Here is a 16,893-nt window from a genome sequence, read left to right on the forward strand (position 1 = left end):
GAAGTAAATAAACATGTTGCATAACAAATTGTGCAACTATTCCTTCAGTGAATAGTGAATTCCTTCACTAATTCCTTCAGTGTTTTGAAAATCTATAAAATGATGTACCTATGTATCTATCTTGTATCCATCTATGTATCTATCCTCTATCTACCTACCTATTAATCTGTCTTGGCGAATGGATAGAAATGGCCAAATCATTATGTAACACTGCCTACCCCTGGGGAGAGTGTATGGACTCTGGGGATAGTGAAAATGAAGTGTGTAGATAGCAAGGTGCATGGAAGGACTCTTCACTTTTTACTTTACACATGTCTGTACTGTTAACATTTTAATAGGTTATTTGTATCAAAAGAGATTTAATAAAAATTGCCAACTGTAATCCTAACAAGCCCTCTGACAGTCCTCTCAAATGTCTCACAAAGTGCCCAGAAAGAGTTAACACAGAGAATTCCAGAGGTTTGAAGTGAGGACAAACTCCTGATATGGTGGGGGGGGGGGGGGGGTAGAGGAAGAGTTAGAGGTGAGAAGCAGCAAGTGAGGAAGGGGAGGGAAAGGAGGGCTGGCCACCCAGTTCTCACCCTAGCCAATAGCAGGAAAGTTCCAGGCCCAACGCCCATTTGTGCAAACTATTTCAGGAGTCAAGAATTGCATCCGAGGCCATTGTCACCGTGACCTGTCAAAGAAGGACTAAGAGCTTCCAGGTTTGGCTACTGGGAGGGCAGTTTCTCCTGTAGTTGGAAGGTAAAATCTCAAGCCTCAGCTAATGTGGTGGTAATTGGGATGTGTGCTTTCTTCTTTATGGTGTATTGACTTCTTTTTTCTACAGGATACTAAGGTGCTCGTGGGATAGGGCTTTATTTTTACTAATGACAAAATATTAACACTAAATTTCTAACAGTGTGGAATGGTCCTTCCTGGTTCTTGCAGAGGGCAAGACAGTCTATTGAAGCATTAGGGAGACACTTGGATAGGCTTTGCATGGAAAAGAGGCAACACATATATATGCTTTGTTTCATGATTTTCATGTCAGTTCCCCTCAGTCTCACTGAGAGCAGTTAAACTTTCAATGACATTATGGTTGCATGTAGTCTCACAGTAGATAAGTATTCAGTGCATGGTCTTTGCTAACATTATAAAATGGGTTCTTGCTTTATATTCCATCTCAGCAAAAAGTCTTAAAACTCCCCTTATTCACAAAGCATGAAAAATGTGGCCAAACAAAGCAGTTTGGAAAGACATCTAACGAAATCACGCTTATGTTTGGTTCAAATATAGGCCGCCAAGATGCTGCTCTGTTCTTAGTGTCACAAGGACCTCCTTTCCCCCATAGGCTTTACTAGTGATGGACCCATATGTGATTCAGATGAACAGCAACAGCAACCTTCCCTCAGTTCTGGATGTGCACGTCAACCTTGGTGGGAGAAGCTCCGTGCCGGGAAAAATGAAAGGCAGGAAGGCCAGATGGTCCGTGAGGCCCTCAGACATGTCCAACAAAACTTTCAATCCCATCCGGGCCATTGTGGACAGCATGAAGGTGAAGCCTAATCCAAACAAAACCATGATCGCTCTGTCAATTGGTGAGTTGGGGACTCTCAGGTGAGGGGCAGATCTCATCGCTGTTAGCCCCATCCTCACAACTGCTTGGAGAAGATGGGAGTAGAGAGGGAGTCCGAGCACTGGGCATGGAAGAGTAACCTCTTGGGGCTCTTTTTTTCTCTTCCATGAAAAGGGGACCCTACTGTGTTTGGAAACCTGCCTACAGACCCTGAAGTCACCCAAGCAATGAAAGATGCTCTAGACTCGGGAAAGTATAATGGCTATGCCCCCTCCATTGGTAAGCTTCTCCTGAGACTCTGTCTGGTGGCGTCCAAATTGTTAGTGCTCTTCTATTAGGAGTAAGTTTCCAGCAGTTCTCTTTGCTTCCCTGATTCATAGATCCTAAGGAGAGGCTAAGATAAAATAGCCATTTGGATTTGGGGACGAGGATCTCAGAATGCTTGAACACAGCCAGCAGGGTTCAGCTCCTTTCCTGGCTTCCTCTGGCCCACTGGCTCTGCCTCTTTTGTTCTGTTCACGTACTTATTTCTCAACCAACATTGCTAATTTTCATATGAAGGCCTTGGATTTTGCAGGTGCCTGTTTACTTAGCCTCTAGGTCCTACATTAATTTACTTATTTGCACTATGTAGATAGCTTCTTAGCTTCATTTCTTTTTCTCTACACATTCAACCCTTATTTTAACTATGGTCAAATATCACCGTGTGGTTGAATGTTCTGATTACATTCAAATGCATTTATAACTGTTTCAGCTTAAATAAAGAGATAAAAATGAAGTAGAATACAAAGAATGGGCTGTCCCATTGAAGAAGAGGTTATTTCTGACAGAAAGAAGTTATTCTTATTGAGATGTTTTTACAGTAGGAGTTTCAGGTGTACAGCTGTATAATACAACTGTATACGCTGCAAAGTGATCACCACAAGTCTGGTTACTGCTCATCACCATACGGTTGGCCCCTTTACCCCTTTTTGCCCATCCCTATTCTTATTTAGGTTTAACTGTCTCCATCTACTAACCATTTCCACATTAAATGTCTGATAAAATAAGTGACCCTTTGACTTTGTTTCAATGTTGCACACACACACCCCCAGTCTCCATATGTACCTAGCAACATATTATTTTCCTTTTTAAAACTTATTTATATTGTTTTATTTGAATATAGTTGATACACAATGTTACATTAGTTTCAAGTGTAGACAGTGGTTCAACATCTCTGTACGTTATGTTTGCTCACCCCAAGGGTAGCTGCCGTCTGTCACCATACAACATTAGTACAGTACCATTGACTGTATTCCCTATGCTGCGCCTTTTATTCTCATGACCTACTCATCCTATAACCAGAAGCTGTATCTCCCTCTCGCCTTCACCCATTTTGCCCATCTTCCTAGCCCTTTCCCTCTGGAAGGCATCAGTTTGTTCTCTGTATTTATAGTTCTGATTCTGCTTTTTTTCTTTGTTCATTTGTTTGCTGGTTTTTTAGATTCCACAATGAGTGAAATCATATGGAATGTGTCTTTCTCAGTCTAACTTATCTCACCTGGCATGATACCCCCTAGGTCCATCCATGTTGCTGCAAATGACAAGATATAGTGACATATTTCTAATGTAGGATGCAAATCCAGTTTTGTGCTAAAATAGAATTTTAAAAACACTTCAAAGAGCCTGAGGGACGTAATTTTTAGGTTGATTGTTTATGTTTTATAAAGTTTCATACAACAAAAATCAACAAAAGAAGACCAAAAATTAGATTATAAAACAAGTTTATAACTTTTATACCCAAAGTATTAAGGAAGAGATTCAACCTGAAAAACCAAAAACAGTTCTCCACTTCACAAATATTCAAACGATATGAACATTTCATGCCAAAGGAAATATAGGCCATAACATTTATCTAGGAAAATTCTCTTCCTTATTAGTAATTAAGGAAGTGCTGATTTATATAACTTCAAGACATTTATCTCTAACTGTTAAGTGGAACATTATGAAATATTGTATCTGGACTTTGTAATTGAATGGAGTCTTCTTAAAAGCAGTTTCGCAAACCAATTTGCATGATGCTGTCCCTACGTCAAACTTGTAAGCCAACATTTGGAAATATTGTATAAGAATTGAATTTAAAAGAAAAACTTGTGCAAAACCACTAATAGGTATATGATATAATGTAAAAAACTTAAAAGGGACCCAATGTATTACATGCATTGATTACAACTCTTCAAAATATATAGTCCTGGAAGGGATTTAGGAAAAATCTAAATATTGTTTTTTATGAAAAATAAAACATAATCATAGTAATCAAGATGGTGCAGAGTATTTTATACTTTGGAAAGTTCTCCTTGTTATTATTTACACATGTGAGATTATTATAAAATTGTAACACATAACTCCTTTATCTATAGTGGCTGAGAGCTAAACTGAACAGTTTGTGCTCTAAGCAGGGGCAGGAGTTAGCCTGAGGTCCTTTTGACTCTAGGGCATAGTGGTCAGTTGCCAGATGCAAACTTTCAGCTTCTTCCTTCTGGCTCTTTCAGGCTACTTATCCAGTCGTGAGGATATTGCTTCTTATTACCACCGGCCCGAGGCACCCCTGGAAGCTAAGGTAGGGCTTAACCAAGGTAACAGCTCTGAAGTAATACTGGGCAAACTATACCATTTTCCTTGTCTCTGTTCCACAAGGAATAACAGTTTCGGGAAACAAAAGGCGTGAAGAATTTCCCTTTAGCAATTTGAGAACTTCTCATAGAGTGAGGCCACTTAATCCCTGAGTATATTTAATGCCATTACAGTATGATGATAATATTGAATATAATTTATGTGGTGTTCTGTCTTGAGGCTCAAAGGATTCAGAGGTTCCCTTACATTTGATTCTCTGCAAAAGAACTTTAAAAAACAATAATTCATAACACCAAATAAGTAACATTTTTTATTTTACCAATAAGATCTTTCTTAAATTTCTTTCTTAAATTTGTAGCTTCCATCATTCACTTCCCCACTCAGATGGGGGGGCTCCTGGGTGGCTCATTTGGTTAAGCGTCCAACTTTGGCTCAGGTCGTGATCTCATGGTTCATGAGTTCAAGCCCCTTGTCAGGTTCTGTGCAGACAACTCAGAGCCTGAAGCCTACTTCAGATTTTTTTTTTTTCTCTCTCTCTCTCTCTCTCTCTCTCTGTCCTCTCCCGTTCACCCTCTGTCTCTATCTCTCAAAAATGAATAAACGTTAAAAAAAAAAAGCTCACTCAGATGGGAAGATTGAGGTACTATGGAATATTCAATCGATGGCAGGGCCACAAGTTTAAATGCCACTCTCCCTCTGTCGTCTACTGTGTGTGTTGATATTTCTTAACATAAGAGGTGCCCTCAGTCTGTATTTCAGAGAAGAATCAGGCTTCAAATTTCTGGTCGAAGGTAAACAAATAACCAAGTGAAAAAGTCCAAGGTCATAATGATCTCTCATGAAGTCTGCTGAGTCATAGCTGACATGTACTTGTTAAAGTGATTTACTTCTTTTAAGTGGTCAATATTTTCAACATTTAGATATGGACATATATAAGCATTTTCCCCCAATTTTGGCTTAGTACAGTCCTGACTACTTTACTTAGAGCTTGTAAAAGTAAGTTTATTATTGCTCCCCACTCACCTATCTGACAATGTCTTTTCTCCCACTGCTGTTGGAACCCCTAACAAAATGTACCTTTTATTTCTTCACAGGATGTCATTCTGACTAGTGGCTGCAGTCAGGCTATTGAACTTTGTTTAGCTGTGTTGGCCAACCCAGGACAAAACATCCTAGTTCCAAGACCCGGTTTCTCTCTTTATAGGACTTTGGCTGAATCAATGGGAATTGAGGTCAAACTCTACAATTTATTGGTAAACAACTTTTTAATTTTAGACCCCAGTGTTGAATTACGGCTTTGTAAAAATATATGACAATTGTCTTAGCACAGAAAGATTTGGAAGTGGGTGGTGGAGGCCACAAACACATTTTATTATTTAGAATATACTGTTAAATGAATATTCCCCCTCAAGTTTTCAGAACCATCTTAGTCTCACCCTTTCTTCCTCCCCAGCCAGAAAAGTCTTGGGAAATTGACTTGAAACAACTGGAATCTCTAATTGATGAAAAGACAGCTTGTCTCATTGTTAATAATCCATCAAACCCCTGTGGGTCAGTGTACAGTAAAAGTCATCTCCAGAAAATTCTGGCTGGTAAGTCCATCAGACTTCATTTGACAGGAGAAGATATGGGGATAGGATCCTTGAGCTGTTTTCCTGGAATGAGAAGAGGGTTAGTTCCGAGCTGAGGATGGGGGTGGGGGAGCTCTACTGGGGTCTCCAGTGAATAGTGTGCCCCTGGAGCAGTAGACCTCACCTACAAGAAGGAGAAAAAGGCAGCACTTGCCTCTTCACTATTCCCATATGTGGAAGAGCAGGTTTGAAATATCTGGTTAATTAAATGGTATATTTAGCCTCTGTATCCTGGAAGAGTATAAGAATTTATAGTTCTTAAATTGGAAAACAAAACACATAAATATGAAATGCAAAATATAATAAGTCCAGGTGAATATTAATTGCTAAGGCAATTCACATTAAAAAGGATTTCAGCCTGGGGGCCCCTGGATGGCTCAGTTGGTTAAGCATTCGACTCTTGATCTCAGCTCACGTCTTGATCTCAGAGTCGTGGGTTTAAGCCCCATGTTGAGCTCCATACTGGGCATGAAGCCTACTTAACAACAACAACAACAACAACAACAATGATTTCAGCCTGTTTTTCTTATTTTTAGTGGCTGCAAGGCAGTGTGTCCCCATTTTAGCTGATGAGATCTATGGAGACATGGTAAGTCTTGGGCAGGATCTATCACTACAATAATCTCAATTCCAAATTACTTCATGGGACCTTTAGAGGTGGCATCAAAAACACCAGAAGTAATTCCTAATCATTTCAGTACAGCATATCAGTATCCCTGCACTCTTAAAAGTACACATAGATTCTATAATCTCTTAGCCAGTTTTCCGAAGTCCAAAAAGCTATAAAAATCTGAAGATTTTTGAAATTCCTTTGGTGGAAAAACCTGGCTTGACTTGATGTAAAGATATTTGTAGATTTTCTATGTATCTCACTTATATATGTATATATATATTTGTCAAGAATGTAAGGAAAGGGAAAGAAATGTTAATATGCTTGATTAGGAGTGCCGTCCCGCACTGCTTTGGGGGTGTTACATAATATATGATCCAGGTAAACTTCTCAAAAATCCAAACAATCCTACATTCTGCAACAAATATGGGCCCAAGAATCTCAGGTAAAGGGTTGTGGACCCCTATTATATTTTTAAATGTCTAATTCCAACAAGCATTCATTCCCCAGAGCAAGCTTTGTTGAGTTGTATCTATTCCTGGGCCAGGATCAGTATCCTCATCGTAGGCTTCCTTTAATCCAGACCAGATGTCAGGTTATATGTCTCTGTATAGTCTCCTTTGAAGCCTCCTAGGCTCCCAGTTATGCTTTAGGGTAGGATGAGCGCATAAATCCAAGGCCCTGTTCCTAGTTATACAAGGTAAAGACTGGAAGGCATGGGATTTGGAGGAAAGTAAGCCAGAAGACAACTGCAAGGATTTCTTCTCCTCAGGTGTTTTCGGGTTCCAAATTTGAGCCTCTGGCCACCCTCAGCAGCAACGTCCCCATCCTGTCCTGTGGAGGGCTGGCCAAGCGCTGGCTGGTTCCTGGCTGGAGGTTGGGCTGGATCCTCATCCATGACCGAAGAGACATTTTTGGCAATGAGGTAAGAGCAATGAGGTGATACAGTATGTCTAATTTAGTATATATATGTGTATTTAATTTGCATGCACAGTGGTTGGGTGGTGATTTTTTTGTTGTTTTAGTGTTGTTTTTTCTTCTTTCTTCTTGGCCCTGTAGTTCTGGGTGCCAAAAGATGCTGGGTAAAGACGGTACTTAGTTATTCCTCTCCAAAACTGAGTTTTCTTGTACCTGGTTCTATGAAGAAGTTCCATCTGCTTCTAATTTTAGGACCACAAATAAGGAAACAATAGCTATAATGATACGTGATTTTGTTTGCAGGCTTACAATATGCCAGCACTTGATATACATTATTTTACTGTAATCCTCCCAACAACTCTAGGAGGCCATAGTATTATCTCCTTTTTACGGTTGAGAAAACTGAAGCACTGAGACATTGTACAATTTGCTGAGTCACGCAGCATGTGCGTGACAGAGCTGGGCTACAAACCCCAGTGGTCTGATCTAAGAGTGCCAGTAGGCACGCACCATCACTTCTCCAGAGACTACAAACCTGATGGAAAGAATAGCCAGAACCAGAATCCCCAAAACTGGAATGCTTAAGGAAGGCTAAATAATATGTTTGCGGGTTGGGGGGGTTTAGATCCGAGATGGGTTGGTGAAACTGAGTCAGCGGATCCTGGGACCCTGCACCATTGTCCAGGGAGCTCTGAAAAGCATCCTACATCGCACCCCTCAGGACTTCTACCACAACACTCTGAGCTTCTTGAAGGTAAGGGCAGCCCGTAGCCTTTTACTTTGGGAGTGAGGAAATGCCGCCAGTGGAGTTAGGAATAACATGTCCTCGTTTCTGGAGCGGTGTGCCATTATGGGGCCTCCAAATCAGGAGATGGCATCAGTGTAACTATCCACCCTTCCATGTCTCTCATTTCTGGCACTTTACTCTGCTCCTGGCCAAAAGTGATAGGATTTTTTTCTCGCCTACTTCCTGTGCCCTTGATGCCAGCAGAGCAAACTTAGGTTCCCTGCCTCCAGTGTGGGCTCTACTTTTAATGACGTGCTTTTCTTTCACTTATATTTTGATTCTTGACATCTTTCTGCCTCCTCTTGTAGTCCAACGTTGATCTTTGCTATGACGCACTAGCTGCCATCCCTGGACTCCGGCCAGTCCGCCCTTCTGGGGCCATGTACCTCATGGTAAGTATGTAGGTGGCAGGCATTTTCTGTAAGGCAAGCAGAAGCTGGTCTGCAGGACTCACAAAGACAACCAGCTAAGCCTCCGGGCCTGTTAGTTTAGGAATCGCCTTGTTCTGAATGTCTGTTCAGGTCACTCTGAGATCTTGACCTGAGCCAAGGTTGACACTTGCCCGACTGAGCCACCCAGGTGCCCCTGTTTCCAGAATAACTTGGGGCATTGGCATTTTGTGGACTGGAGACACTAGTATCTTGTAATTGGTGGGATAGTTCCATGCAGTCAACAATTGCCCAGCTCACAATGTTAATGTTGCCTTTTTAGAGAAACACTGACATTCTATTTCCAGCTTTCACTTATCAACATCCAGGAAGGAATGCTTCAATAAACTAAAATATTAATATAAAGACATCCTGTCTTTCCTATGAAAAATTCCATGGGCTCCTAAGTGTTAGAACTCTTAGTTATCAGTAGTAGAGTTCCAAGATATTTTTTAGAGCAGTCCCTATGTTAGTTTCTGGCATGGGGAGTTGGCCTGTTTTCCCTCCTGATAAGTTTGCCTCTCCCTGTAATTGGTATAGGTTGGCATTGAGATGGAACATTTCCCAGAATTTGAGAATGATGTGGAGTTCACAGAGCGGTTAGTTGCTGAGCAGTCAGTCCACTGCCTCCCAGCAACGGTGAGTGTTCATGTCTCTCAGGACATTCCCAACAGTTTCTAGAGCCTCGGGTTGAGTTGGTCTTTAGCCTGCCTTTTTTTCCCCCCAACAAAGTGTATTCTCATTTGATAAGATTCAAACTGATGTGTTTCATGACGTCTATTTAAAATTTGTTTCTCCCTCATCATTATCCCATCCATACCGGGAAGAAACGTTGTGACTGAACATTTTAAGTGAGGGGAAACAGGCTTGTCCCACAAGTCCCTTTTAAGATGAATTGTTTCTAGACTTAGCACCCCAATGATGGTGTCAACCAAGAAAAGAAGCGGAGCTAAAATAAAACAAAAACATTTATTTGGTGTCTCAGAACTGCAATTTGGGGAACACAGATCTGGGCAGTGACCCAAATAGTGTCCTTCCACCCCCCAGAACAAAAGTCAAGTGTTTTTAAAGACAAAAAGGAATGCTTGTATATGCTATTTATAAAGAATTTTGATTGATTGGTGGCAGAAAACTAATCTTGGCTGAATGTAATTGGTTACTAAGGCTATCACTAAACAAAGTCTCACTGTAGCAAGTCTCAAGACTCTGGCTGAGTCCTTGTGAGATTGGTGGTTTGGCCCAGTTCAAAAGTTCATGGTTTCATGGGTGAAGAGGTGCATAAGATCCATCTCCTTAATGGCCTTCTGGGTCCATTTTAAAACCCCTTGACATAAGCGACCCCATTTTATTTCACCTGTCACAGAGGAACTGAGTCAACTGATAACTCTGAGTAAATGACATCACTGCTTCTTGCTGATTAGGACCCTGGCCATCGTAGGGTGGTTTAGTACCAGATTCAATTGCTATGAGAATAACAGGCTCTTATTTTTGCAGTGCTTTGAGTACCCCGAATTTCTTCCGAGTGGTGATCACAGTCCCCACAGTGATGATGCTGGAGGCCTGTAGCCGGATCCAGGAGTTCTGCGAGCTGCACTATCACTGTGCTGAAGGGAGCCAGGAGGAGTGTGACAAATAGGCCCAAGTTCGTTTTCTTGAGTATGTGTCCCATCCGGGGAAGGCTGGACTGGGCCTTGCTGTTCCTCAAGGGGAATCAGGTGCCCCTACTGGGAGAGGGGCCTCAAAAGCATGTCAAGCGTTCAGAATCGCTCCTGCTTTCCCCCAGCTATGTCCACATACACACTCTGAATCCCAGATTGTCCTCACTCTGCTCTGCTGGAGTGACTCACTCATTCATTAATCTGCCCCCTCCTATATGACTTCCTCCTTTTTTATTGAGAATACTAGGTGAACAAAATTTACCAGAAAGCACCAGAGACAAGAAAATTAAAAGCTCATGATAAGAGAAACAAAAGATTGAGAGAATTTGTGCCCCAACCATTTCCTCATACTATAAATAAGAATACACTCTCTCCAGTCAGGTCTGAGGCCTAATTCTGTTACTGCTTCACTTCAGGTATACCTCGCTTTATGCAATAGAACTATAATGAAAGAAGTTGGGGACACATATATTGGTTAATTATTTTCTAAACACATTAGGAAAGTTTGCTAATTTGAAAGATCCCTTACAGAAACATTTTCGTTGATTTTTTTTTAAGAACTGTTGATCGTATGGGGTGCCTGTCTGGCTCAGTTGGTAGAGCATGTGACTCTTGATCTTGGGGTCAAGAGTTCAAGCCCCACATTGGGTTCAGAGATTATATCAATCAATCAATCAATCAATCAATCAGAATTGTTGATTGTAAAGGTAATCAATGGACTTTCTAAATTTAGATATGTGTGCATCAGGGTTTCTTAAAATGAGGGCACATCTGTATTTAAAAAAAAAAAGGAGGAATCATCGGACCTTCCAGAAATACTGTGGTGTAAGGGCCAGAAATATTCTCATTTATCATTGTTATGGAATCATTGCTTTTGCTGTAAGGTTGATAATGATTTATTGATATGTATATTATATTATCTTTTCATATGTTTTCTAAGAAACATTTATATTGACAAGATCCTTTATTTTGCCAAGGGCATAAATTATTGTTTTTCTTCTTTTTTTAAAAAATAAATTTTACTAAGTATGCTCTTCTGTGGTTTTTCTCCTCTGTGGGGAATTCCTATCCTATTCATTGCTATTCATTCCTATTCATTGCTCAGTCTGATTGATGCATTACCCACTAGACTTCATTTATTTCCCTGTCCATGTACTGACATTTGGAGTTACTTAAGAAACACTATTCCTAAAATATTTTATTTGGGAGCTCATTTCTGGGTTCCTACTTATAAATAAGACAAACTAAGAAGCAACATTATAAACCTCTGGCCTTTGACTTTACACTTTCAACTTTTTGGAACTCCAACCTCTGGTCCCAAATTCCTATGCTCTACATCTGCTAACCACTCACTGGTGAATGAAACTGAATGGGTTCAGGTGACCCAGGGAATGAGAAGTGTCAGACATCTTTCATTATCCGCCTTTTGTCTGCAAATCCTTTTAGGCACAGTAGACTAATTTTTTTTCTCAAAACTTCCCTTACAGAAGGGAGCATGAAGTTATCTTGCAAGGTTGGGGGCAGGAGTATACCATAATCAGTCTACAGATTACTAAGAGAAATTTTCCTTATCCTGAAGAGGAACTTCAGGTCTCAACCCTGCCAATCACACTGACTTAATTTCCTTTACAAAACTAAACATCAAATGCCCACATTTAGTGAGTTCACGCTAAAATTTACCTTTTAATTTTCTTTGGCAAATCCAAAAGGAACATACAACAATAGCGATAATAAAGATTTGTTTCCTGTAGGCCACCACTGCCAATAATTTTCTGAAAGTGTCCGGTTCCTCTTTTCCTATACCACCCTTGCCCCATCCCCTGAAGATCTGTCCAGAAATATTCAGGAAAACTTGGTGGTTTACGCAAGATGTTTTATCTTAACACGTACATATAATTCTATCCAGCTTTAGTGAATTCTACTCAGATTTCTTAAACTTGAGAGTTTCTTTCGTGTCTACATTTTGATAGAGGAGTCAAGGACATACTCAAGCATTAAAAAAAAAAAAACCCGCAGACGGGACACATTTCAAAAGATGCAAACAAAGACAAAAACATTCCTGTAAACGTGTGTGTGTGAAGTTTTCCCTTTTTTCTTTCCTCTCTTCAAAGTAACTATTTTTTTAATTTTTAAAGTTTATTTATTTTGAGAGAGAGAGCGAGCAAGGTAGGGGAAGAGAGAGGGAGAGAGAGAATCTCAAGCAGGCTCCGCACTGCCTGCACCGCACACAGCCTAACGTTGAGGTTGTAACTCAAGAGCAGTGAGATCATGACCTGAGCTGGGCTCATCAGACGCTTAACTGACTGAGCCACCCAGGCGCCCCATAAAGTAACCATTACGCAGCTTTATAATTCAGCTTCCTATGGAAGACAAAGAAAGGATGATATTTCTCAGGTGTCCATTACCTCCAGGGTGTTTCTAAATAAAAAGAACCCCTGTGCCTGGTTGCTTCCAAACAAGATTAAAATTCTCACCTCCCGTCCCCCCCCCCCCCCCCCCCCCCCCCCCCCGCCCCAGACAGCTTCCAGATGCTTCGCGATGGCAGTGGCAGGAGAATGCATTAGAAAGTCTGTGATTTCACCTTTCTTTCTAGGCCAGAGCACCGCCTATAGGGTAACTGGCCAGTACCACAGACCAGGAGTCACACCACGTCCCACCCCAGTCCCTAGTTGCCAACAACTCCCAGACAGCTGGGTAGGAACGGAGTGCGGAGGAGAAACACCAGGCTGCGTAGGCGCTGTTGCGAGCGCGAGCGCGAGCGCCGCGCTGCTCCAGGCGCATGCGCCGTCGGGGGGCGGAGCGAGGCACGAAGGGCCGCTCAGGGCGCAGGCCCAGATCCCTGAGAGGTCGGAAAGGGTGGATCCTTTCCTCAGATGCTGGTTTTATTCCCAACGTCGGGCCTCGGTTTTGTTTCCTCCTTTCGCGTCTTTCCCGGACCCGCGCCCTGTGGAGAGATTTTCTTTCCCCTTTACCCCCTGTCCGGGCCACATCTGGCAGGAGGCTTCTCGGAAGCTGAGACATCATCCCTAGGTATTGTAAATACCTGTTAAATAAGTGAACTGTACATTTATTTCTTTTCCCAGCTCTGGGCCAATCCCAGCCAGTCCGATGAGTTGTGAAACAGAAGCAGAAATTCCCAGTAGCTGTTGTCAACTGACAACAAAAGTGTGGTCCCTTTTGTTGGACCTTTGGAACTTTTCTCCAAAGAATTGTGTCCTTCTGAGTCCCTGGTACCTGGCATATATGTTTGGATCCCTACTCAGCCGGATAAATGAATCCACCGCTAGGTTCCGCACACTCCGCACATTACTACAGTAGGGGCTGTATTTTATGTTACGTAATGTTATAGTATTATTATTTTGAGGAGGGGCTGTATTTTAAGTACCCTAAAAGTTGAATTATTGAATCCATTGGAGAACTGAGTTCCCAGTACATCTAATTCATACTCTCATTTGTTTTAAACAGTTTGGGTATGTTGATCAACAAGTTTCATAGGGTGTCCTAGAATCTACAAATCTGGATGCTCTTTGTGGGTCAAATCGTTAAACAGCATCTTCCAAAGAGGTAGTCACTTTCTGACGTTACAATTGAGGTATATTATGTAGGATGCGATGCCACTTCTGCAAAGGAAACAAGGAGAAGAACAAGCAAGTGTTAATTTTTGTCAGCGTTTCAGGCATGGAAAAGAATTCTTGCTCTTTGAGACATTGACTCATTTGGTAATTGAAATGCAAAGTACATTATGCCTTATTTATTTATTTATCTAAGAGAGAGTGGGAGCAAAGGAGGGGGGCAGAAGGAGAGAGAGAGAATCTCAGGCAGACTCCTCTCTCAGTGAGGAGCCCAATGCAGGGCTCAGTCTCACAATTGTGAGATCATAACCTGAGGCTACATCAAGAGTCAGACGCTCAAGTGACTGAGCCACTCAGGCGCCCCACTTCATGCCCCATTTGAAAAATAAAGCCACAGGAGTTTTTGCTTTCGCAGCATATATACTAAAATTGGAACAATACAGAGAAGATGAGCCTGAACTTAGCAGTCCAAATTCAACAGCACATTAAAAGGATTATACACCATGACCAAGTAGGATTTATTCCTGGAACTCAAGAATGGTTCAACATATGAAAACCAATCAGTGTAATACACAACCAAAACAAAATAAATCATGAGGGGTGCCTGAGTGGCTCAGTCACTTGAGTGTCAGACTCTTGATTTTGGCCCACGTCATGATCCCAGGGTCGTGGGATCGAGCCCTGTGTCAGGATCCATGTTGGGCATGGAGCCTGCTTGAGATTCTCTCTGCCTCTCTTCCTGGCTCATGCACTGTCTCTCTAAAAAAAAAAAAAAAAAAATAGGTCACCTGGGTGGCTCGGTCAGTTAAATATCTGACTTCAGCTCAGGTCATGATCTCACAGTTTGTGAGTTTGAGCCCCATGTCGGGCTCTGTGTTGACAGATCAGAGCCTGGACCCTGCTTCACATTCTGTGTCTCCCTCTTTCTCTGTCCCTCCCCCATTCATGCTCTGTCTCTCTCTCAAAAAAAAAAAAAAAAAAAATTAATGAAAAATTTAATAAAGGGCAAAACAACACGATTGTCTCTATTGATGCAGACAAAGCATTTGACAAGATTCTACACTCTTTCATGATAAAAACACTCAAGCTAGAAATAGAAGGAAATGATATCAAAGTAATGAAGGCCATCTATGAAAAGCCCATAGCTAACATCATACTCAATGGTAAAAGGCTGAAAGCTTTTCCAAGGATGCCTACTCTCACCAATTCTATTTACATCATATTGGAAGTCCTAGCCAAAGCAAATAGGCAAGAAAAAGAAATAAAAGGCATCTAAATTAGGAAGGAAGCAGTAAAATTATCTCTATTATTAGATGACATGATCTTATATGTAGAAAACCCTAAATATTCCATAAGAAAACTACTAAAACATATCAACTATACTTCAAAAAAATAAATATGAAAAAATCAAAATCCCCCAAAAAATACCTGTACCTACTAGAACCAACAACTGAATTCAGCAAAGTTGCATACAAAATCAACACACAAAAATCAGTTGTGTTTCTATACACTAACAACAATCTAAAAAGGACATTAAGAAACTAATTTCATTTACAATAGTATCAAAAAGAATAAAATACTTGGGAATAAACCTAACCAAGGAGATGAAAGGTGAAAAGATGTTCACCAATCATCAGAGAAATTCAAAACAAAGCAACAATGAGATACCACCTCATGCCCATTAGGATGATTACTATGGAAGGAAGGAAGGAAGGAAGGGAGAAAGGAAGGAAGGAAAGAAGGAAGGGAGAAGGGAAGGTAGAAAGGAAGGAAGGAGGAAAAAAGGAAGGAAGAAAGAGAAGGGAAGGGAAGAAAGAAAGCAAAAGAGAAGTGTTGAAAGGTTTGAAGAAATTGGAACTGTTGTTCACTGTTGGTGAGAATTTAAGATGGTACAGCCACCATGGAAAATATTATGGCAGTTCCTCAAAAAACTAAAAATGGAACTACCATATGATCCAGCAGTACTACTTCTGGGTATATATCCCAAAGAATTGAAAGCAGGGTCTGCAACTGTATGTTCATAGCAGCATTATTCACAAGAGTCGAGCGGTGGAAGCAATCCAAATGTTCACCAATGGGTGAATGGCTAAACAAAATGTGGTGTATACATACAGTGGAATACTATTCAGCCTCAAAAAAGGAAATGCTATAACATGGATCAACCTTGAGAATATTATGTTAAGTGGAATAAGCTAGTAACAAAATGACAAAAATGTATCATGATGCCAAGTATAGGAGGTATCTAACGTAGTCACTTTCATAGAAACAGAAAGTAGAATGGTGGTTACCAGGCATGGGTGTGGGGGGGAAGAAGGTTTATTGTTTAGTGGGTATAGAGTTTCATATTTGCGAAATGAAAAAGTTCTGGTCATTTGTTTTACAACAATGTGAATAAAGTGAACATTAGTGAACTGTACACTTACACTTAGAAATGGTTAAGATGGGGGACACCTGGGTGGCTCAGTAGGTTGAGCATCTGACTCTTGGTTTCAGCTCAGGTCATGATCTCATGGTTCATGAGTTGGACCCCTGCAGCAGTCTCTGTGCTGACAGTGTGGAGCCTGCTTGGCATTCTCTCTCTCTCCCTCTCTGCCCTTCCTGCTCGAATGCTCTCTCCCCCTCTCTCTCTCTCTCTCTCTCAAAATTAAAAAAAAAAAAAAAATGTCCATAGCAGCATTATTCATAATAGCCAAAAGATGGCAACAACCCAAATATCCATCAGATGATGAATGGACAAATAAAGTGTGATGTATCTATCCATACTATGGATTATTACCTGGCAGTAAAAAGGAATGAAGTGCTGATGCATGCTACACTGTGGATGAACCTTGAAAATGCTGTGCTAAGTGAAAGAATCCAGTGAAAAAGACCATATTTTGTGTGATTCCATATATATCAAATGTACTGGATAGCCAAACTCATATAGAGACAAAATAAATTAGTATTGCCTGGAGTTGAGGGTGAGGGTATAATATGGGGGGGTGGAAGGTAGAGAGTGCATACTTACAGGTACAGGGTTTTTTGGGTAAGGGGATAAAAATGTTCTCAAATTGATTGTGTTAATGGTTGCATAACTTTGAATACAGTAAAAACCATTAAATTTTACACTTAAATGGGT

General features: G+C 41.0%; 1 protein-coding gene and 1 long non-coding RNA gene across 2 annotated transcripts in view; both read left to right on the plus strand.

Moving 5' to 3' along the window:
* The first annotated feature begins 612 nt into the window (after nucleotides 1–612).
* TAT (tyrosine aminotransferase) lies at nucleotides 613–11,232 on the plus strand. Its single transcript, XM_019455361.2, is given in 13 exon segments — nucleotides 613–744; nucleotides 1,334–1,580; nucleotides 1,733–1,837; nucleotides 4,090–4,157; nucleotides 5,266–5,424; nucleotides 5,625–5,763; nucleotides 6,339–6,391; nucleotides 7,185–7,337; nucleotides 7,956–8,084; nucleotides 8,426–8,509; nucleotides 9,086–9,184; nucleotides 10,040–10,051; nucleotides 10,053–11,232. Coding segments are annotated over 12 exon segments (1,365 nt in total). The 5' UTR covers nucleotides 613–744; nucleotides 1,334–1,345; the 3' UTR covers nucleotides 10,182–11,232.
* A 1,782-nt stretch (nucleotides 11,233–13,014) lies between these two features.
* LOC109270665 (uncharacterized) overlaps nucleotides 13,015–16,893 on the plus strand; it is a 39,175-nt gene continuing 35,296 nt past the window's right edge. The window contains exon 1 of the long non-coding RNA XR_002081626.2: nucleotides 13,015–13,233. This is a non-coding gene — a long non-coding RNA (uncharacterized LOC109270665). The remainder of the gene's footprint in view (nucleotides 13,234–16,893) is intronic.

This window comes from Panthera pardus, unplaced genomic scaffold (genome assembly GCF_024362965.1).
Source record: "Panthera pardus isolate Hobbes unplaced genomic scaffold, ASM2436296v1 HiC_scaffold_19, whole genome shotgun sequence".
Lineage (NCBI taxonomy): Eukaryota > Metazoa > Chordata > Mammalia > Carnivora > Felidae > Panthera > Panthera pardus.